General features: G+C 44.0%; 1 protein-coding gene across 2 annotated transcripts in view; it reads right to left on the reverse strand.

Annotated features, from left to right (window-relative positions):
• Positions 1 to 24116, reverse strand: part of itga3b (integrin, alpha 3b) — a 58009-nt gene that overhangs the window by 21449 nt on the left and 12444 nt on the right. For both annotated transcript variants that reach the window (XM_007901557.2, XM_007901558.2), the window contains exons 2-7: positions 6643 to 6770; positions 5932 to 6011; positions 4930 to 5188; positions 4299 to 4403; positions 3572 to 3779; positions 2650 to 2843 (exon numbers count right to left, since the gene is read on the reverse strand). In XM_007901557.2, coding sequence (XP_007899748.1) covers positions 2650 to 2843; positions 3572 to 3779; positions 4299 to 4403; positions 4930 to 5188; positions 5932 to 6011; positions 6643 to 6770 — 974 coding nt within the window. The remainder of the gene's footprint in view (positions 1 to 2649; positions 2844 to 3571; positions 3780 to 4298; positions 4404 to 4929; positions 5189 to 5931; positions 6012 to 6642; positions 6771 to 24116) is intronic.

The raw sequence follows: 24116 nt of genomic DNA on the forward strand, positions 1-24116 counted from the left end.
TGACAGTGGCCGAGTCTGATCCAGAGCTAATGGGTGGGGGGGGGGGGGGGTGGAGGGAGGGGGTAAGGTGACCCTAAGCACGTTCAAAAAGGAAGGTCTTTAGGCGGGATTTGAAGGTGGGGAGAGAGGGGGCAAGGCAGAGGGGAGGGATTGAGGGAGAGAGTTCCAGAGTTTTGGGGCGAAGTGGCTCAAAGCATGGCCGCCAATGGTGGAGCGGAGGGACAAACAGGAGGCTGGAGCCAGCCAAGCGGAGGCAGCGTGTGGTAAAGTGGGGGGTGGTTAAGCAGGTCGGATAGGTAGGGAGATGCACAGTACACACGGTTTTGCCACAGATATTAAATAGTGACATCTCACCCCCATCACCCCTCACCACACACCTGGCCCCATTCAACCTACACAGTGCAGTGGAAGGAATGTCAGAGGAAATGGGAACAAAAGCAAAACTGAGTAACATGGTACACACATTTTTAAAAGATTGGGTAAATGTCAGCCCTTCTCCTCTTCCCTCCCCTCCCTTCCCCCCCTCTCCCCCGTGTCTGTCTGTTCCTCCCCACTAGTCTCGCAGCTGTACAGAGCCATGGTGAAAGGTCATGAACTGTCTCGGCAGAGAACAACGCAATCAGCCATTCAGATGGCCAGACGTCATTCAGTCGCTAACACCCGTGTACACTCTGCATTTCTCTCAGAACAGGTCCTCTGTACCAGGAGCACCTGCTAATAAAAGTGGTGAAGGCTTTTACACTTAGAATCACTCAACCGGCAGTCGTTTGAAAGGCACTCTTTCAACGCTGCCAAATTCGAACTGTACTTTCTCCCAACCCGAACCCAAACTGTTCAACACCGTGACATTTTCAGCAAAGACCACAGCTAAGTCTTAACTGCTCTTAATTTGGCCCCACGGTTCAAACAAACACCGTTTGCACCCTGCGGCCTCATGTGTCTGGGAACTACATTCTGTCCGCAGGAATGAATTCAGTGTTTTTTTTGTTACTTGATTGCTAAACTGTGGGTATGACAATATGAAGAAACTTCAGGAAGGGAAGGAGGAAGGGGGAGGGGGGGGTTAATGAGCCAGGCGGGTAGAGAGAGAGCGAGAGAAAGAGAGAGAGAAAGGAAGCTGAATGTTCAGTCAATGCAATCATTAACCTGAATGCTTATTCGATTTGTCCCTGTGCAATCACTCAGATGCCTCACATTCCTGACTCGTAATTTCACAGTCAGTTTCACTCACTGTGCAACTGTTCACGCGCTGATAAAACAGGCAAGTACAACATGCACAAAGTGAATAATAATTGGAATTTCTGAGTTTTTCTTGTGGGAGGTTATTTAACATGTGTAGGTGGTGGTGGTGGTGGGGGGGGGGAAGAGGCAGGCTTAATTTTAAGAATTTTACGTTGTGACTAAATCCATCTTTTGTTGCCTTTCTTTTTTAAATAAACTTACAGATCACTTGAAAAGAGAGAAGGGAATTTCTCTCTCCTGGTATCCTGGCCAACAATTCCCACCCCTCCCCCCAAGTTAAAGTCTGTCATTCTCTGGAAGCCGATTCGATAACAACTTTTAAGAGAGAAGTAGATAATTATTTAGCGAGGACAAGTTTGCAGGGCTATGGAGAGAGCAGGGGGAGTGGGATTGATCTGGATAGCTCTTTTAAAAGAGTTGGCACATACACGATGGGCCGAATGGCCTCCTTCTGTGCTGTACAATTCTATGATTCATGGCATCTTGTGGGACATCGCTGTGTGCAAATTGGCTACTGCGTCCGTCACAAAATACAGGGTCACCAACACTTTACAGTAAGATCCCGTGAAGCTCTTTGAGATGTTTCAAGAGCGTTATAGCAAATGCAAAGATTACTCTCGTCATCAGAACAACTGGCGTTTACAGGGTGAACAAAAAGTTGTGATAATAATAATCCTTGCATTTGATATAGCGCTCTTCACGTCTTCTAGACATCCCAAAGCGCTTCACAGAATATACTGTAAAGTGAATTGACTGTATATTTGTGAGCGAACGCGGCAGCCAATTGTGCACAGCAATGTCCCACAAACAGTCGTAGATTGAAAATGACCAATTTTATTATTGTTTTTTTTGTTTTTGGAGGGATTATTATTAGGCTCTGTGTGGAGTAAGGAAACTTGCCCAAGGTTTCACCCTGCCTGGAATTGAACTTAGGTCTCTCGCTTGCAAAGCGAGTGCTCTAACCACTGAGCTACAGGACTCCACTGACAACCGTGGAAATTCTCTAAGACTTTCTTTAAGACTTATTAGATATTGTAATGGTATCACAACTTTTTGGTCACCCTGTATAACAGCTGACTTCATGTTAAGAATAACGATGGGGCGCTTACAGAGATAATAATAATAATAATCCTTGCATTTGATACAACGCCTTATCACATCTTCAAGACATCTCAAAGCACTTCACAGAAGATACTGTAAAGTGAATTGACTGTATATTTGGTGGGTGAAGCGCACAGCAGTGCCCCACAGACAGTTGTGGATTAAGTGACCAAATTATTATTCACTTTAATTTTTTTGGTGTCGGAGATGATGCCGGAGGGTGAGAGGAGGGCGGTGGGAGAGGAGAAAGGAGGTTAGCGTGGACGGACAAGAAGCCACCGTTCTGACTCCTGTTTATAGACCGACCTTGAAATCCATCCTGATTGACGTCCCCGATGCTGCTGACGACATGACCGAACAAAGAGTCCAAAGTGCCGTTCAGGATGAGGCTGTGCTGATTGGGAAACTTCCCCACTTCGTTCATGTAGATGTACACAGCACCACCGATCTCCTTCTTATGATCAAAGTAGTGAGGAGCCCCCACAATGAGATCTTTCCAACTGGTTTGAAAAAGCAGAGAGGAAAAAACACACCATTAAACCATCAGCAGAGATTTTTAAAGGGAGGGCAGGTATGTGGAGTCTTGTAGCTTAGTATTTAGAGCGCTCGCCTCGCAAGCAAGAGGAGCTGGGTTCGATTCCTGGGCAGGGCAAAACCTTGGGCAAATTTCCTTACTCCACACACACGCCTCTATTTACCCAGTAGTAAGTAGGAACCCAGTTGTTAGTTGATTGGTGGATCGCGTTTCTGGGGGTTATAATCCATTCGAATAAAAAAAATTAGTTGGCCACTCAATCCACGACAGTTTGTGGGACACTGTTGTGCACAATTGGCTGCCGCGTTCGCCCACAAATATACAGTCAATTCACTTTACAGTGTGTTCTGTGAAGCGTTTTGGGACGTCCTCCCGACGTGAAAAGCGCTATATCAAATGCAAGGATTATTATTATTATTCTGTGAAACGCTTTGAGATGTCTCGAAGAAGTGAAAAGGCGCTTCAAATGCAAGGATTATTATTATTTGAAATGAGTCCAGTGCCATGGCCTCGACCACCCTTCCTGGCAACCCAGTGTCAGTCATTGATTGTCCGAATCGAGCCAATGCCTTGTGGCGGTCTTATCGTCTGGCTTCGTGGTAAATGCAGATAAGCTCTTTGAGAGGTCTTCCTGACGTGAAAGGCACCAGGTCAATTATGAAGACCGTCATCCCAAAGCTGAGGTTTACTCACTTGTCATTGTTAAGGTCAGCGACAGCCACAGTACTGCCGAAGTACGAGCCTGTCTGATTGCCCCGTATAACTTTCTCCATTTTCAGATCATCTGCTTTGCTTTGCTCCAAGAGGAAGACGGCTCCTGTATGATCATATCGAGGGCCTCCAGCCACATAGCTGAAGCTGTTCTGGGATAAGATCTGCTGCCCAGCCATGAGTGAGTACCCTAAGGGGTTAGAAAGCAGGGGATTCATAACTGATAACCTTTCTGGAGTCCCTGTAGCCTAGTGGTTGGTGCGCTCGCCTTGCAAGCCACACAACCCGAGTTCGATTGCTGTTCGGGATGAAACCTTAAGCAAATATCCTATGCCACATGCCTCTGTTTACCTAGCAGTACGTAGGAACCCGGTTGTTAGTCAATTGCCGGATCGCTTTCCAGGAGTAATAATCCCTCCCAAAAATATTAATAATAATTTGGTCACTCAATCCACTACCGTTTGTGGGACATTGTTGTGCGATACCTTCCATAACATGGATGGAGAGAGGAGGCAACATACATCTCCTCCCTAGTCTCATATCACTGTTTTGTAACAGGGTAATAGGACTTTGTGAACACTCTGGGGGCATTCGTCTACAGAAATACAGTCACCACACGTGACATTCAATTCTGAGGAGCGCTTTGAGATGTCTTCCTGACATGAAACGTGTTGATTCAAATCCAAGGAGTATTATTCTTTTACTATACCAATGTAGCTGTTTCCCTTTTTCAGGTCCGGAAGCCTGAACGGTCCGTCACTCAGTATATTGAGATCGAAAAAGGTACTGTTCTTCTGTTCAACGTAGACTGCTCCTATTCAAACAACAGTGGAGAGAAACGTGAGTGAATCCCTCTCCCTGTACTTAAAAAAAATTAAGAGTTGAGGGATTCTTGGGAACTTAATGCGAGGTTTGGAGGGAGAGGAAGAAATGTACAATCATGAATAAAAATAGCAATGCTGGGAATCCTTAGCACATAAAAAAAAACGATTTTTCATTTTATTTTACTAGCAATAATAATTTGGCAGCTCGATCCACGACAGTTTGTGGGACGCTGCTGTGTGCGCCATTGGCTGCCGTGTTTTGTCCGGAAAATATACCGTCAAGCCACTTTAAAATTTATTCTGTGAAGTGCTTTGAGACGTCTTGAAAACTTGTCAAGGTGCTATATCAAATGCAAGTATCATTATCATTTATTATAATATGTTTGATAGTTATACTAGATAAGTTTTCTTTTAGGAAATACATTATGGGATGCAGTATTTAGGCAGTTCGGGACATTTGTGCATGTGAACTCCAGGAAAGCGGAGGGCGAAACTAGATGGACCTTGAATACAGACCTTGCCAGTTCCACCCTCCTGGAGCCCCGTAATACGCGTAATGATTGGGATGTGTGAAGCCTCCTGCCATGCCCTGCTGACACATGAGGAGGCCCTGGTGGTCGGAACCAACGTTCTCACAGAAGTGGGCTGGGGTGGTGTCCCAGTAATCATTCTGGTCAATAGCAATGTCATCACTCATCACGAAGCATCGACCAAGCAAGTTCCTCTTCTCACCCCGAAGGTTCTTCTGTCTCTTCTCGTACCGGTGTGCACATACCTATGGGGGTAGCAGAGGGAGAAGAGTGGAGAGGAGAAGAGAGGAGGGGAGAGGGAGAGGAGGGGAGAGAAGGAGGGAGGAGGAGAGAAGGAGAGACAGTAGGGGTGAGAAGATGAATGGAGGAGGGGAGAGGAGATGAGAAAAGGGGAAGTGGGGTGGAGGGGGGAGAAGGGGAAGGCAGAGGAAAGAAGGAGAGAGGAGAGAAAAGGAGTGGAGAGGGAAAGGAGAGAAGGGGAGGGGAGAGCAGAGGAGGGCACAGGAGAGGCAGAGGAGGGGAGAGGAATAGAGCAGAAGAGGAAGGGAGAGGAGAGGAGAGAAGGCGAGAGGAGGGGAGAAGAAAGAAGAGGAGGGGAGGGGAGAGAAGAGGAGAGAGGAGAGGAGATGAGAGAGGAGGGAAGAGAAATAAATGAATAGTTAAGCAGTCTTGCTCAGTCAGTCAGTTGCATTCTTGTCTCTGGGTCATAAGGTTATGAGCTCAAGGCCCAGGATAGGACTTTGAGCTCACGGTCTAGGTCAAGGCTTCACGGACAGCGCCGCAGAAATCCATTAAACATAGGAACTTGAAGTTGGCCATCTTTTAGTGTGAAAGATGCCATCCGGCGCTTTGAAACAAGTTGGGCTGCTGTGTGTGGGGCGAATGCAGAAGCACTGAGCAGCTATCTTGCCCTATCACACCCATCCCCACACAGTTACCATGCCCTTAATGTATATTGTTTATTGTATCCATATTGTACAAAACTCACCAGCACTTTACCCCCAGGGCCCTGGCTTGCTACGGTGACTCCGAGCCATTGATCCTCTTTGCTCTCCTTTTGTAAGTCAGCTGCAGAAAAGCACTCAAGTTACCACAGCTAAAAAACAGCTTGCATTTATATAGTGCCCCTCATGCAGTGTATCGTCCCATAGCGCTTGACAGTGGCAGAGCACGACACACCAAATCGGTAGGGGGAGGTGACCATAGGCATAGCCTTCAAGCGTGACCTGAATATAGGGAAGGAAGGGGCAAGGTGGAAGGGATAGAGGAAGAGTTTCGGGGATTCATTCACAACGATTCATTCGGATCATATCACTGTCTACCTTTAAATTGAAATATAAATATAATAAAAATAGATTGATATCTCACTGAGATCACAAGTTTGGTTCGGGTGAAGAAGGCCCTTCGGCCCATTTGATCTCATTCTCCCAGAACATCTACTCTTACAGTCCTCCCATCACATTATCAAGCAGTTTCTTAAATGAGTCCTGGCCTCAGCCACCTCTCCTAGTTGTTGGTTACCCTAGAAAATCCTTCCTGGTGTCTATCTATCCTCAAATTGTTCTTTGTAACACTAAACCAGTGTTCTACCGACTTAGTGCAGTGTGTCTATCGCACAGGACAAAACGGTTTCTTATCCATCCAAACCTACATGTGATCTCATAATGATGAGACAGTAACAACCGCAGTCATGTCTTACTAGGTGTCTCGAAGTCTGCACGCACACAGTCGTCCTCTCTTGATGTAATGGGACAGTAGAACAAGGCTCCCGTGCGATTTGCAAGCTGGTCTGGAAGGCCTTCTGCTTTGGGAGCCCCGACTAGCAACCTGAAAGAGAAAGAAGATAGAAATGGCCCACAATTTTAGAGCAGACAGTCAAATAGGTCAGCACTCAATACACCCACCGCTGGGTCTATCTAACTCACACTGTTCCCTAGCACTAAACAACAACAACAAATGACATTTGTACAGCGCTTTTCACATCAGGAGGACGTCCCAAAGCACTGGAGAGTCAGGGATCCGCACCCGAACTGGTGGTTGGGATTGGAGGGGTGGAAGGCGGGGAGGCTAGGGGTAAGAGGATGACCTAAGGCACTGTCGAAGATGAGGTTCTTGAGGCAGGTCTTGAAGGAAAAAAGGGAGTGGGCGAGGCAGAGGGACTGTGGGATTGGAGTTCCAGAGGGTGAGGACAGAAAGGCTGAAGGCCTGCCTGACCGCCAATGGTAGAACTTATTTCACCCACAAAATACACACGGTCACACCTAGCGAATCCAATACAACACTCTTAACTCTACAGAGAGCCAGATCAATGTCTGAAAATAAAAACGGAATGGTTTGTAAATAAAATAGAACATTGTTTCAACACTTTAAAAATACTGTCATCCCAAGCCACACAGTATTGTTTCATGGTTCCTGCTAATTCAGAGTTGTTATATTGTTTAGAGTTTAGAATCCAGAATTTCTGAAATACAGGGACCCAAAAAGTCGTGGTAACTACCCTATTATCTAAACCAAAAAAAATCATCATTTCTTTAAGACTTATTAGTTATGTAAGGGTCTAATATTTCTTTTTGGGCACCTTTTATTGAGTGATCAATTTTATCTGGGGGACTGTTAGCCAGGATACCAGGAGAAATTCCCTTCTCTTTTACAATCGTGTCCAGGGATCACCCGAAGAGACAGAGACCTTGGTTTGATGTCTCATCTATAGAGCTTCGAGTGATTAGTACAGTCTGTGCATTTCTCATTCCCAGGCAAAAAACAGGACGGTTCATTTTTCACAACAGGAACAGATGGATGGTAACATGAACCTTCGAAAGGAAAAACCCATTTCGAAAAAAAATCAAAACTCTTTGAAATTGCAAGAACAATAAACAGTGAGACACAGGATCTTCAGTCTTCACGATATTGCACTTCAGATAGATAGACAGTAGCTCAATAGTTCCCTGGAGGCATTTATAACCAGTCGCAAACCACCTTTATAATGAAGCCGGCGCCAACACAATGTGGCTAGAAACCGCAAATTAACACTGTATGACAGCACTGTTAGTGGGAACCGACACAAAGAGAGGGGAGGGGAAATATTAACAAAGTGTGTGGGCGCGGGGTGGGGTTATATGACAATTACAACAATAATAATAATAATAATCCTTGCATTCGATTCAAAACTTATTCATGTCGGGAGAAGGCCTCAAGGTTCATCACAGGAATTTTATTCCAAAGTGTAGTGACTGTACATCAGTAGGCAAATGCAGCCACCCATTTGTAGGTTTGTACAGGGTGACCAAAAATTCATGAAACCATTACAATGTCTAATTAGACATAAAAAAAATGCAGCGAGACATAGTCAGGTTAGGTGATTGGGCAGGTAGGTGGCAGATGAAGTAGGGAAGTGCAAAGTCATCCACCTTGGTATCAAAAACAGTAGAGCGGATTATTTTTTAGAAGGGGAGAGATTGGAATGTGTTAGCGTCCAGTAGGACTTGGGTGTCCTTGTTCACCAATCACAGAAAGTTAGTCTACAGGTGCAGCAGCAATTAGGAAGGCGAACAGTATGTTAGCATTCATTATGAAAAGATTAGAGTATAAGAGTAGGGGAGTCTTGCTGCAACTGTATAGGGCCCTGGTGAGACCACACATGGAATACGGTGTGGAGTTTTGGTCTCCTTATTTAAGGAAGGATGTACTTGGGTTGGAGGGAGTGCAGCGTAGATTTACTAGGTTAGTACCAGGGATGAAGGGGATGAGTTACGAGGATAGGTTGACCAATTATAGAAACCTATAAGATCATCAAAGAGCATGATAGAGTAGATAGTGGGAGATTGCTTCCCCTGGTTGGAGAAAGTAAAACCAGGAGTCACAACCTTAAAATCAGAGGCAGCCCTTTCGCACTGAGTTGAGGAAAAACTTCTTCACTCAAAGGGTGGTGAATGTATGGAACTCACTACCCTAAAAGGCTGTTGGCGCTCAGTCCTTGAACATATTCAAGACTGAGATAGATTTCTTATTGCAAAGGGGATGAAGAGATATGGGGATAAGGCAGGGTCAGGTTATTAGCTGGAGTTAGATTAGAAGATCAGCCATGATTGAATGGCGGGGCAGGCTCGAAGGGCAGAATGGCCTACTCCTGCTCCTACATGTTATGTTATGTTAATAAGCCTTAAAGAATTTTTTTTTAGATAATAGGATAGCTGAAAAATAAGACCTTTTGATGACCCTGTATTTGCCTACAAATGCACAGTCATTACACTCGAAAGTGAATGACACTTCCTACCTTTTGCGTGTTTTCTTTTTCTTTAGGTGCAAATTTGCAAATTACAACAAATGTTACCCCCAAATTTCAAACACCCCAGCTTGGGAGATTGAGATCAAGATTTCTAACACCAGGAATGTCTGACAGATGGCTTGCTTCCCCTTTCCCATCGTTTGAAAAACGCACCATGAAAAATTCATTCAATTAAATAGGAACACACTCTATATCTCGACTAGTGTAGGACCTGGAGAGAGGGCTATTTTGACAGCGTGATTATATATTAATAACGTGTTTTAAAAAAGAGCATTTGTGCAGGTGTTCCAGCAGAATGTTAAGGGGAGGGGGTGGAATCTAATAGCGTTTTCAACGTCAGACAAGGTTTAAACAGGATAAAGAGAGAGACCAATTATTTCCATTGTTTGGCGAGGCAGAAACAACTGTATTTACATTGAGGAATTATCAAAAGTGTCCAGGTTTTTTTTATTAAAAAGATGCAGATTTTTGTTTTAAGAATAACATATTTAAAATGGAATTGGGTAAAGGGGGAAAGCATTATTAAGGATAATAATAATCCTTGCATTTGATAAAGCTTCTAATATCAATGAAATATCTCAAAAGTGCTTCACAGTTAATTGCTGTAAGTGATTAATCTTACAAGCGCCAAAACTAGTATAATGGCAGCATGCCCAGCTTATCACTGTGTGCAAATTGGATGCAGCGTTTGCCTACCACACAGTCACTACACTTTACAGAAATCTTGTGAAGCGCTTTGAGACATCCTCCTAGCGAGAACGGCGCTGTATCCAATCTATAATAATAATCCTTGTGGGCCTTCAGCCTCTTTGACCCCACCTTTTGGAACTCCATCCCACGTTCCCTTTGCCTCGCTCCCTCCCTTGCCTCCTTCAAGGCATGTCTCAGGACCCCCCTCTTCGTCCATGCTTTCGGCTATCCTCCTACCCCCACCCTTGCTTATCCCAACCATCCCCCACCCATTCAGGTCCAAACCCCCAATTGTCCAGCGCCTTATGACATCCTCTTGACATGAAAGGTGCTATACAAATGCAATTTTGTATTGTACTGATTAGCGCCTTTTCACATCGTCGAGATGTCTCAAAGCGCTTCACAGAATGTACTGTGAAGTGTAGTCACTGTTTGCTTTGTGGACACTGATGCCTGAATGGAGGAAGCCTGGTGCAAATAATTCTATAATATCCTCAGCCTCCCACCCACTGCACTGCGGAGTTTAATTTAACTCTCTTAAAAAACGCAAAGAATTAATTTTCAATGGCAGTAACTATGCTTGCTAATATATTGCTTGCAAGTCAGCATGTCAAAGGTGCCAGCAAAATTACATTTGCAACATTGCTCCATCCCTGAAGCAGTCTGCTTTTAATACATCGATCTGGCCGGTTTTGTGAGCGTGCGTGCATTTTGTTAATGATTTCTTTTAATAGGAATCTGGAGCGCTGGGAGAAAAGTGGGACAGATTCCTGGGCAGCAATTGTTCTTAAATAATGCAAGGGATCAAAAGTGCTTCAGAGTAGCAAATCAAAGTCAATGTTCATCAGCAAATATCTAGCAGCCTTTAATCAAGGGAAATAGTCAGTCACTGCAGTGAATGAAATGAATGAGTTACAGAACCTGCTCATCTAGGTATTTGGCTTGCGGGGTTAAAGAGATGTCTAGCCTTCACAAGGTGTCAGACTGGCTCAGTTGGTAGCATTCTTGGGTCAGAAGGTTATGTGTTCAAGTTGTATGTTGGGGACTTTGAGCTTATCATCTAGGCTAATGCTCCAAGGCAGTGCTGGGAGGGAGGGGAGAGAGGTGAGAAGCGTCTCAAAGTGCTTCACAGGATTTACTGTAAAGAGTAGTGACGGTGTGTTTTGTGGACGTAACATGGCAGCTAATTGCGCACAGCAGTGTCCAAAAGCTTGTCCGTTCAGGTTGTCATTAAAGATCCCATTCGAAAATAGGAGTGAATTTCTCCCAGTGTCCTGGGTATGTTAAGTCATTCATTCACCCTCATGGCCACTGATTTGTAGTCCCAAAGTGAGTGTCTTAGCCAACTGGGCTAACCCATAATTACAGCAACGAGTCATCTTAAGAGTACTCTCACCTCTGGGTTAAAAGGTTATTTGTTCCCTCCCTATCATCTAGCTCTTTATCTACACTGAGGGAGTGTTGCTGGTGCTGCCTGTTCTGGAGTCCTGTAGCTTAGTGATTAGAGCACTCGCCTCGCAAGCGAGAGGACCCGGGTTCGATTCCCAGGCAGGATGAAATGTTGGACAAGTTTCCTTACTCCACATGCCTGTTTGCCTAACAGTAAGTAGGAACCAGGTTGTTAGTCTATTGGCGGATCGCTTTTCCGGGAGTAATAATCCCTCCAAAAAAATAGTAAATTGGTTACTCAATCCACTACTGTTTGTGGGACGGTGCTGTGTGCAATTGGCTGCCACGTTTCACCCACAAAATATACAGTCAATTCACTTTACAGTATACTCTGTGAAGCTCTTTGAGATATCTCGAAGACGTGAAAAGTGCTACATCAAATGCAAGGATTATTATTATTATTGTTATTATTACAAAAGAGAGGAAAGGCATAGGATGGAAGCCTGGCTCAGTTGGTTGCACTCTCACCCCATGTGCCCTAAATCAACTGGTTGTTGGTTTGACCCCCATGTCTCGACATTGAGCTCACGGCCTAGGCTGATGCTCCAGTAAGGTGCCAGGGTCAGCCCTGTGTTGTCTGAGGTGCCGTCCTTCAGTTGAGATTTCAAACTGAGGTCCCACTTTCAGGCCACACTTAAACCTCCCTACCTGCCCACGACCGAACAACAACAACAACTTGTATTTATACCGTGCCCTTTCTCGTGGGGGTAGCGTCTCAGAGACGGGAACAACACGCAGCAGACAGGCAATTTTAGGAAACAAAATTTCCTCTCTCCACAGATGCTGCCTGACCTGCTGTGCGTTCCCGGCGACTTCTGTTTTTATTTGCAGTCTGCAGTACTTTGCCTTAAGTGCATTATTAATCTACGCACAGAGCCTCCAGACTGCTCGAGCAAGCAGAAAAATGATCAAAAGTTTTTTGCCATTTCCACTGTCTTCAGGACACAATTCACCAGGCCTTGTACAAGGCATCTCATCCGTTACTGGTTTAAATGAAATGCAATGCAGTTTGGCTGCTCATCTTCCTGTTGGGGATAATGAATAGTTGCTGCAGGGATACTGTAAGTGAACCTTTATTTCCTTCTGATTGATGCCCAGGGTAATACGTAAGTTGACTACAGAAGTGCTTTGCTGAATGTGCTTCTAAGATCCTGTGCAAATCGACCTTCTCTGCAGTATTCAGACTTTTTTAAAAAAAAATGGACTTACTGTATCTAACATGGGATGAGTCATGCTCCCTTGCATTAAAAACTACAGAAAACTTAAAAGAGACACTTATGTCATAAACAACTAATGCTGATTATTACCTTTTAAACAGCCGTGATATAAATTAGCTAATACATTAATTATCTATTTGGGCTCAGACGACGTTGAACATTCGCTTTAAATCGTTTTACTTTCCTTTCAATATTCTCCTCTCCTACTACGAAAGGCACTGGTACACGCTGGGGATACAGTCTGCAGTGAATGGCGGATGATGCTGTGTGATTGATAGTAATTGTCCTCGCATTTGAGAAAGCGCCTTTCATGTGGGGAGGTCATCTTAAAGCGCTCGATACAATTTGCTGCAAAAAACCTAGTGACTATGCATTTTCGTAGGCAATCTACTCCCAGGGTTGGGGGAGGGGGAAGACAGCAAGGTAGAAAAACTATTTCCACTGGTGGGGGAATCCAGAACAAGGGGTGGTAATCTTTAAATTTGAGCTAGGCCATTTAAGAGTGAAATCCAGAGGCAGTTTTTCACCCAAAGGGTACTGGAAATCTGGAACTCTCTTACCCCAAAAGGTTGTGGATGCTGGATCCAGTCACATCTTCAAGACGGAGGTGGATAGCTATTCGTTAGGCCAGGGTTTTAAGCGTGCTGATCGCTGGAGTCTGGTTCCTGAGCCAGGTGTATTTGCAGTGGAACTGGTCTCCAATGAAGGGTGGTTGAAACCAGGGCACTGGGACTTGCTGTGATGGGAGGTCGGGCAGGTGGGTGTCCTGAAGGGATGAAATTCACAAGGGCCGAAGGGCCTTTTTCATCCAAACTGATCTTGTGATCCTACGACTCCAATTGTGCAGCACTGAGTTGATGCACGAGACAGGAACATAAAAACAGGAGTAGGTCATTCAGCCCCTCGAGCCTGTTCCGCCATTCTATTCTATAAGATCATGGCTGCTCTGTACCTCAAGTCCAATTACCCACCCTTACCCCGTATCCCTTAATACACTGACCTAACAAATATAAAGGTATAAGACATAAGATATGAGTGCCAGATGATGCTGTGAGATTTAGCATTATCCTCCTTGTATTTGATTAAACTTTTTACAAGTGAGGAAGACCTCTCAAGGCGCTCAACACAATTTACTCTCAAATGCAGTGACTGCGCATTTTGTAGGTGAATTATTGCGATAATGATTAATCGCTGCAAATTATTAAACCCATTAGGTGTTCCGGTTTCTCCAGCTGCAACTCACCGTTCCCCCACCACAGAGAAGTGAAGGTCACATAACGTACTTTGACCGATATCGTCCAGTGCAGATTTGAATTCAAAAAGATCCACTAGAGTTTACGATGCTGAATAAAAATCAAGTCGAAATATCCTTGCTGCCCAGGGGAATTGGCAAACACGGGCTGAAACTGAGTCGTATAAAGAGAAAGTGCCGTGCGAGGGGTATAATACACGACTAGTTTACACATCCAGCTCCTAGGTGGTCAATGAAGAATCCTTGGATTTGATACAGCACCTTATCACATCATCAAAACTTCTCAAAGCTCCTCACAGGATTTGTTGTTAAGTGTATCAACTGTTGTATTTTGAAGCTGAATGTGGCAATCCATTTTGGACATCTCGCATGAAGTGAAATGCCGAAGGATAGATTGGTAAATGAGATAGGCAGTTCACGGTAGAAATGAAACTGGGGGGGTGGGTGGAGAGGGAGAGGAGCAATTCACGTGGGAAATTGTAACAGTCTCAGAAAAACTTTGAAAAAGCCCAGACTCTGCATGTTTGACTCCAGACTTCTGTCTGACACTCAAGGCAATTGATTATGTCTGTGGCTATCACAGTCTAAAGAAAGAAATAATAATAATCCCTGCAAAAAGACAAAACAATAATAAATTGGTCATTTTCAATCCATGACTGTTTGTGGGACATTGCTGTGCGTAATTGGCTGCCGCGTTCGTCCACAAATATACAGTCAATTCACTTTGCAGTATATTCTGTGAAGCGCTTTGGGACATCCTCCCGACGTGAAAAGCGCTATATCAAATGCAAGGATTATTATTATTATATTATTATAAAATCCTCTGATCATTTTACCTGAATTACCATACACTCAATATAGCTTTGATCGCAATTCCAATTTCCAGTTTATTGTCTCATTTACTGCAGCAGACACATGAAAGCAAACATAAATAATGTATTTCCATGCAGGAGATAATGGAAAACAGCCTTGTGGTCCCAATGATCTTCACTGCTGCAAAACTGCAGCCAGGAGCTTGAACAGATTGACATTGTTATCTGGAGGAACTGTAAGCTCTTGTCATGAGCAATGTCAGTCTTCTCCACTTTGTCAGCTGGCTTCACAGCACTGAAATTGGTGGCACTTGTGACTCTGGGACAGAAAAGTTGTGAGTTCAAGCCCTACAGTGAGTCTCCTTGCATTTGATACAGCGCCTTATTAAGTCTTTGACACTTCACAGAATATACTGTAAAATAAATTGACTGTATATTTTGTGGGCGAAATGGAGCAGCCAATTACACACAGCAGTGTCCCATAAGCAATCGGGGATTAAAGGGGATTATTACTCCCGGAAAAGCGATCCGCCAATCGACTAACAACCAGGTTCCTACTCATTGGTAGAGGCGTGTGAATGAAGTAAACTACCTAATGTTTCGCCCTGCGTGGGAATCGAACCCAGGTCCTCTCCCATGCAAGTCAAGTGATCTAACCAACACGGTAAAGGACTCCCACTTTACACTGTGCAAGGAGATATTACCGGGAGATGACACAGGATTACTCTTAATCTATAAATCAATGATTCATGGTGAAAAAAGTGTGGTCAAAGAAGTAAAGCACTAATGTGGGTTTTGGAGAAGTTTGGAACAACCACATATTTTCACATGGGAAATACACACGACATTGAAAAGCAGACGAACCTTTTCCGGAGAGTGGAGGAAGACTCCCACTCCGTGTGGGAGCAGGCTGGCGCCTTGTTTTTCCCTCGGCCAGGTTCACAGTTGGGATGTCATTCTATCAGCGCGATGGGAAGGAGAGTCGTTCATTACATTGACAGTTCGACTCCCCAAGCATGTGGTGTAAATCACAAGCAACACACACTGAGGCTCATAATACACAAACCAGACTATGCTCTGACAAAGGGATGAGAGGCTAAGTCAGCATCGAGGGTTTCGCCCACAAAACATACAGTCAATTCACTTGACAGTATATTCTGTGAAGCGCTTTGAGACATCTCGAAGACGTGATAAGGTGCTGTATAAATGCGAAGATTATTATTATTTTGAAAAAAAACGTATTGTGCCTCTCTCCCACCACAAAAAAAGTTATTCAAATGAACTGCCCCACTCTATTCGTTCCAAACTGCGTCACTTTTTTTAAAATTGGCTGCTAAAGCCAAATTCAAGATTCTCATCCTCAAGTTCGAGATCTCTTTCCACGGCCTCCTTTCCACACTCCACCCACTGCGACCTCCTGTAACCCTACTGCCCCAACCATCCCTCCTCTCAGCAAACATCCCAACATCTTTCACATTCTGGACACACTGAAATGCTGGAGAAATTGAGCAAATCTTGGCCCCTGTGAAAATTCTCCCCCATTTTGGTCATGTTGCAGAGTTGAAGAGAGGATGGTCAATGGAAAGGCAGGTTTGTGAGTGAGTGAGTGAGTGAGTGTGATTTAGGTGAGTGAATGAGTGAGTGAGTGAGTGAGTGAGCGTGAGCATGTATGTGTGCATACATGTGTCTACGCACCCACACATACACACACGCTCACAAGCTCAATGGTTTCATGCAAAACAAGGCAAATGCAGTAAAAGTAACATTTTACTTTACTTGTGGGATTCAGCCATTACCTTGCTAACAGGGAAACCGTGGAAACAATGCCACAGGTCCTGGGCACAGCGGGACACTCCGAGGCCAGGAGCTGGAGCCTCTCCAACATCATACAATAAATAACTCTCCTCTGAGCTGAAACCCATGCCGAGAAAATCTGCAAAGCTCAGCAATTGCAAGTCACATACACCCTCAAGCTTCAAGGTGAAGCCATTCTCTGGCTTATTAGAAATTCCTCATCGCAGCACTTTTCCAAACCTCACTGGTGACATGGGGACAGGGGTCAGAGACCCTTTGCCAAGCAGTGGGAACGTACCGTGCAGCTGTATCACTACTGATTGCTCCAGGAAATAAGATCCACTTGGAAAGAACCTGTAACATCGCAAGATATTACTTGTGATGTGCTCTGAGACGCTACCCTGCATGGAGGGCACTATATAAGTGCAAGTTGTTGTTGTTCTTCACCTCATTCCTCCCCCACACCACCACCACCGAAAATCACTGCGTGAAACAAATAATTAGTATGCTAGTTTTGTCAACAAGATACAGTCACTACAGCATTTTGGCCTTAGGAGGAAATTCAGCACAGAAAAAGCCTCTCTTTCTGATCTTGATGTGTGTGCAATGCTATTTCCCCCCCCACAAACACAAGTCGTGAAACTGTGCTTCAGGTGAGGGTGGCCTTGGCTATAAAACCCCTCCATGGTCCATTAGCTCAGCCAATCACTGCCTTCTCGCCTGGACTGACCAGACTCTGGAGGTTATCCAAGAATCCACAGAACTGATCGGTTCAAGCGGGGAGGAGAACAACGGAGTCTTTAATTTATATTAAAAGGGCAGCTTAATAACTGAGAGTTTACCACAGGGGATTCATTTGACATAATAAGCATGTTTCCCCCGGCTTTATCTGGACGGCACTGATGTATGAATTTCAGGCTATGGTTATGACTTTAATAAGGATTGCAATAACACACATGCCACACTGCTTATTAGAGCGGAATTCGTTTCCTGGCTGCATCTCAGCAATCTCACTGCATAGAGTTATACACACACACACAGATCTCGGCATCTCTGTTAACCTATTTTGTGATTTGAATTTGAATAGATGGGGATTGAAACACCACCCTTTGGACTCTCAAGGTTTGAGATCAGTTCACACCGAAGACTTGCCCCTTCCTTCGGGACTCAAACGACAACCCAATGCCCCCCCCACCATCCCCCCAAATAATCCAGACACACACACACACACACCAATAAATATAGTTGGCCAATTATATGTTCAGTCATCTCAGCATGCAAGTTACCAGCTGTCAGCCTGGCTCAGTCGGTAGCACTCTCGCCTCTAGAATCAGAAGGCTGTGGGTTCAATCCACACATTGGGATTTTCAGCTCATAAATCTAAACTGCCACTCCAATACAGTGCTGGGGATATTCTTATCATTGCAGGTGACACCCTTCACTAGAGATGTGAGTTAAATCAAGGCCCCATCTGTCTGATCAGTTGGGCGTTAAAGATCCCATTCAAGAAGAAAAGGGAGTTTCCCTGATGTCCTGGTCAACAATCCACCAGGCAAAACTGGTCAATCACCTCGTGACTTTTTTTGTGGGACGTTGCAGTGAGCAAATTGACTGCCGTGTTCACCTACAAAATCTCCACTTTACAGTAAATCCTATAAAGCACCGAAATGTCCTCCTTCTGTGCAAGTATTATTATTAATAAGACATTAATAATTAATTATTATTAATAAGCACTGAGCAAATGTTCCATCCCTCACCCCCTAGACAATCATAATGGGAGGCCTAATGGTGGTTAATGAGGCGGATCAGATATTTTGATCAAGTGTTTCCCTTCAGGTCAGAAAGCTTTCAGCTGAACAGTACTCAAAGCAAAATAGTGGCCTGTTATTTTTGGAACTCGAAACAGTTGAGCACCATCAGTGGAGTCTAAAGCACATGTTGGAAACCCTGTATTGATCCCTTAATTCAGGGTTTTAGCGCTCATCACCTAGTATTTTTCTTTGCACATTATTAATCCTGCACTTGCTACTCTCTGCCAGACGACCACAAGACTAGCTCAAATGAACTTAAAGGTGATGCCCGATTTATCCCCTCTAGTCGCTTCAAAACTTGTACTGTACATCGGAATAGAAAGAAAATCACATTTTTGTTTTAGAGATTAAACCTCACTCAAAATGAACCATTATGTTAATTACTTTTATGGTACCAATGCTCACTTTTGTCTCGCTTCAGGAAGGGAATCTTTCATTTAAAAATAGGAAGTTGAGATTTTTTATTTTAAGAAAAGTTACGTTTTAATTTTTTTGAATTTAAAAATTGAAAGAATGTTCAGCTGGAGTGAATTTAATTAGCATTTACGACATCAAATGCTATTTACATTAATATGGGGCCTTTCACATCAGGACACCTCAAAGCACATCACAGAATTTACTGTAAAGTGTAGTGACTGGGTGCTTGTAGGCAAACGTGGCAGGTAATTTGCGAGCAAAAGACTACATCATTAGATTTCTCCTCGGCTCTGTATCCAGTAATATCTGAGCTGCATCTCTCGTATTGTGACAATGAAACAGCAGTGTTTGTTGGTAGATGACAGCTGTCAGTAGCTTAACTCGATAATTGCCAGGAATTTATGACTTGCAAACAAGAGATTCTTGCGGTCAACTCTACTTTGAAGTGGGAGCCAAGTTTGGAGTGCTTGCTGGCTGAACAAAGGTCAGAGATCTGTTGCACGGTTTACAACTTGGAGCAGTACCGCCGGCCATTTTAAAATCAAAATGTACCAAACAGGACCTGTAACGACCTGCCAAGTCTCTGCTTGGAACTGTACTCACCCACAAAGGCACAGACTTAGAACACAGTGATTATCAAGCCGAAAGCATATTTATGTATTGAGCATCAAATGCAGGTACCTAAAGGGGGCAATAAATAGCTGCTTGCTGGACAAACAGCGAGGCAATAGGCTCAATGACCACAGGCTACTTAAGGTTTATTAGAGTGCAGCAGTTTATTGCAGAGTAGACTCTGGGGCATTCTTAAGGTTTAACTGTTGAGACGCAAGACGCACAATGTCAAAGTTATGAATCTCTGAGCAGCCTGCACTTATAACAGTGAAATCATACTCTGCGTTGGCCAAGATTGCAGCAGACATGGCAAAACAGCCTCAAGTCTGTGTTGAAAGAACAGCCACCAAACTTTATTCAAAACGCCAAGCCATCCAGACTTGAATTCCTGGTATTGATGCTGAGTTAAGTTGATGGACTTCAGCCAAGTAGATAAGCTGGGGGGGTGCCACAATTTGCACCCGTGCCCCCTGTGATTGGAAACAAGGAAGGAGACATTTAAAAGGAGCTGAGGTTTCCACTTATCAAGGATCCCTGCTGGAGGGAGGTGGTTGATTTGTGTATAAGCGTGAGTCAACGCTGGTTGAGTAATGCCGCGTTTCTCACATCCCACCACCCACCCCGTGCCCCCCACCAACTACGTAGTCAAAAGGCTATCAACAACAACAGCAAGATTACATTTGTATAGCACCTTTCACGTCGGGAGGACGTCCCAAGGCGCTATCAACACCCATTGGCACGTGTGAACAATGCCTACCGCCAGGTACCAGAATCAACTGGCTTCACCTTTTTGGGTTGGATTTATAATAATAATATTCCTTGCATTTGATATAGCGCTTTTCATGTCGGGAGGATAATAATAATAATAATAATAATCCTTGCATTTGGTATAGCGCTTTTCACGTCGGGAGGACGTCCCAAAGCGCTTCACAGAACACACTGTAAAGTGAATTGACTGTATATTTGTGGGCGAACGCGGCAGCCAATTGCGCACAGCAATGTCCCACAAACAGTAATGGATTGAAAATGACCAATTTATTATTGTTTTTGGTTTTGGAGGGATTATTATTAGGCTCTGTGTGGAGTAAGGAAACTTGCCCAAGGTTTCGCCCTGCCTGGAATTGAACTCAGGTCTCTCGCTTGCAAAGCGAGTGCTCAACCACTGAGCTACAGGACTCCACAGTAAAGTGAATTGACTGCATATTTGTGGGCGAACGCAGCAGCCAATTGCGCACCACAATGTCCCACAAACAGTCATGAATTGAAAATGACTAATTTATTATTTTTTTTTTGGAGGGATTATTATTAGTCGTGTGGAGTAAGGAAACTTGCGCAAGGTTTCGCCCTCTGCCTCGAATTGAACTGAGGTCTCTTGCTTGCAAAGCGAATGCTCTAACCACTGAGCTACAGGACTCCACATTTACCATGCAAGCAACACAGGCAGAAAGTGGGGCTCTCTCTTTCCCCAATAAAAGAAAACTGGATAGGAGAAAATACATAAAGTTTTCTTTGGGGGGTCGGCCGGGCTTCTGCTAAACGTGGAAACCCATCGCCTTGCTTAAGAGCATCCAAACCAAACAAGAGTTCCATACATCTCACAGACACGTGGAAATTCCAGAGATATTTAATGGAATCGAATTTGTGCACTCTCCCCTTGGAGGGACGCACCCCACCGCTTACCTAATTCCAGAAAGTATTAGGCGCAGGTTGCCAAGAGCCCAGGCTCAGTGACCCCAGAGTGTGCGTTGGGGGTAACTGCTGGAGTCTAATCAGCTATAATCGCATAGCGTGCCATTGATAACTGTGCCCCAATGACTAGTCTGGCCTTTAAATTACTGATGAACACAAGGATAAAGAAAGTAAAGGGAGCCAGCATAAAGCAGTTTTTTTTTAAACAGCTCGTGCACTAAAACAGGAACATGTATGTGCTTGTATAGATTCATAGATTTTTTCATAGAATGTTACGGCACAGAAGGAGGCCATTCGGCCCATCGAGTCTGTGCCGGCTCTTTGACAGAGTAAGTCACTTACACTAACCCCAATCACCAGCTTTCTCCCCATAAACCTGCAAACCCGTCTTCCCCAGATACCTATCCAGTTCTCTCTTAAAAGCTGTTATCGAATCGGACTTCACTGCCCTTTCAGCAGATCATTCCAAATTCGAACAACTCGCTGAGTGAAAAAAATTCTTCTAACCTCCCCTTTGCTTCTTTTGGTAGATATCTTATGACTGTGACCACGGGTCACAGACACACACCTACCAGCGGAAACAGCTTTTCCTTATCTAGCCTGTGGAAACCTTTCGTGATCTTGAAGACCTCTATCAGGTCCCCGCGTAACCTTCTCTGCTTTAATGGGAAAAGTCCTAACTTATCCACATCTTCAGTCCATTAGTTAACCAGAAAGCTACAATTGTGGCTATGCAGCTTTCTTCTAGGCTTGGATAATTCTAACACTGTTCCATCACCTCTGAAGGCTGTGGTTGGTGCAATGTGGATTCACTACAATTCAATGCTACTCAGGAGATCACTGCTGATAACCAAGTCACAACTTGTTCAGCGATCACAGCCCCAAATGTTCAATCAATGCGGCGACTTGTTTCATTATTCCCAGGAGTCGCGTTTATTTTGCAAACAAGGAAATCCATTGGGAACAGTCAATCAGTCAGTCATCTGAGTCTCAGAGAGATCAGATGCAAGAATTATTATTATCTATTATAATAGATCAAAGGTAAGGCTGTTTAGCTAGCAGTAAGTAGGAACATGGTTGTTAGTTGATTGGCACATTGCTTTTCCGGGGACAATAATCCTTCAAACTAAATACTGTGGTCACTCAATCCATGACTGTTTGGGACACTACGTTGCGCGATTGGCTGATGTGTTTCGCCCGCAAAGTATACAGTCAATCCACTTTACAGTATTCCTGTGAAGCACTTTGAGACATCTCAATGATGTGATATGGAGCTACATCAAATGCAAGGATTATTATTATTAATAGTTGTTGCTGCTCCCCAAATGTGACGTTATCAGAGAGAGAACATGGAGGAGAGTGTAGATATCTCTAAAATGCTCCCTAATGGAATCTGCCTACAATGACAACTCCGCTTTGAATAGAGGTTTAGTGAAGGAGGGGGGAGTGGGCTGTGTATGGTTTAAGAGTTATTAGGCTGAGTAATGCTGCAGTTAGTGTAATTACTGCAGTACAAATTCGATTCAGTCACAATGAAATGAGAAGAGATTTCTCCAGAGTAATGTTCTGTACCCAATCTATCTGAAAATGTAAGTACGTCACCCTCAATTACCCAGGTCAGACACAGAGTCCTGAAGCACAAACATTGACTTCTATTGGGACGCCCACTCAATATTTGAGGTGAAGCACTCGATTTGACGCACTGATAGATTTCTGATGCCATTTGCTCATTGAAGACCTTCCTGTTTGTAAATTGACTTCCGTTGTTTGTTCACAAGCGTTGAATTTTAAAAGGGGGAAAATTGTTCTTCGATTTGCCAATGAAGTCCTGCCTGCTATACTGGCAAATAGACACTTTACTGGAGCTAATAATCTCATTCAAAAAAATAAATAATTTTTGGTCACTCAATCCATGACTGTCTGTGGGACACTTCTGTGTGTAATTGGCTGCGCATTTAGCCCACAAAATACACAATCAATCCATTTTACAGTGTATTCTCTGAAGCGCTTCGAGACGTGTCGAAGACGAGATAAGGCGCTATATCAAATGCAAGGATTTTTCTTATTATTATTATTCAAGCTGTTTGTGGGACATTGCTATGCCAAAATGTTCGCCTACAAAATACACAGTCCCTACACTTTACAGTATATGGTGCTTTGAGATATTCTCCTGATTGATTAAATGCTTATTATTACAAGTATTATTATTACTACACAGAGCACTTTTAAAAAGCTTGTTTATGAAATGACTGAATCACACTGCCTTGGTGTTAATAAATCAAGCTCCAATGTTATGATGTTTGATTGGAAACATTGGAATTTTGACCTGAAAGTGAGGACTATTGAGGACTGAAAACCTTCAGAACAGCAAGTGCCCTCCCTCATCTCCATAAAGTTGGTTGTCAAGCACTTGTGAAATACCACAGTGCTATTACAAGTGCCAGAGAACGCTTTGCGCCATGCAAAGCTAGTGAACTTTTGCCATTCACCGTCTCCGCTTTCAAACCTGGGGAGATTAACTTCTTATGTTAAAAACAACACTTCAGAAAGAGGAAATTACATGAGGAAATGCAAGTTCCCTTGGACACTGATGAAGTAAAGGCACTGGCAATGTATGCCACTCAGCTGTACACACTGAAAGAACTGGTTCACAATCCGTGTTGAGTTAGCAGCTCCCAACTAAGGCAGACACATGGGTGCGACGATTGGCTTTGGCTGACCTGGGCTGGGAAATGTGGAGTCCTGCAGCTCAGTGGTTAAAGCACTCGCCTTGTACGCCGGTAGACCTGAGTTTGATTCCCGGCCGTTCGAAACGCTGGGCATGTTTCCTTACTCCACACGACTCTGTTTCCCTTGTAGTAAGTAGGAACCCTGTTGTTAAGTCAATTGGCGGATCGCTTTTCCGGGGGTAATAATTAATACAAAAAAAATAATAAATTGGTCACTCAATCCATGGCTTTTTGTGGGACGCTGCAGTGCGCAATTGGCTTCTGCGTTTCGCCCACAAAATATACAGTTGATTCACTTTACAGTACAGTAGCATATTCTATGAAGCATTTTGAGATGTCTCAAAGATTTGATAAGGCGCTATATCAAATGCAAGGATTATTATTATTATGATGAATCAGCCAAGCTTCTCAGTCCT

This window comes from Callorhinchus milii, unplaced genomic scaffold, assembly GCF_018977255.1.
Source record: "Callorhinchus milii isolate IMCB2004 unplaced genomic scaffold, IMCB_Cmil_1.0 Scaffold23, whole genome shotgun sequence".
Lineage (NCBI taxonomy): Eukaryota > Metazoa > Chordata > Chondrichthyes > Chimaeriformes > Callorhinchidae > Callorhinchus > Callorhinchus milii.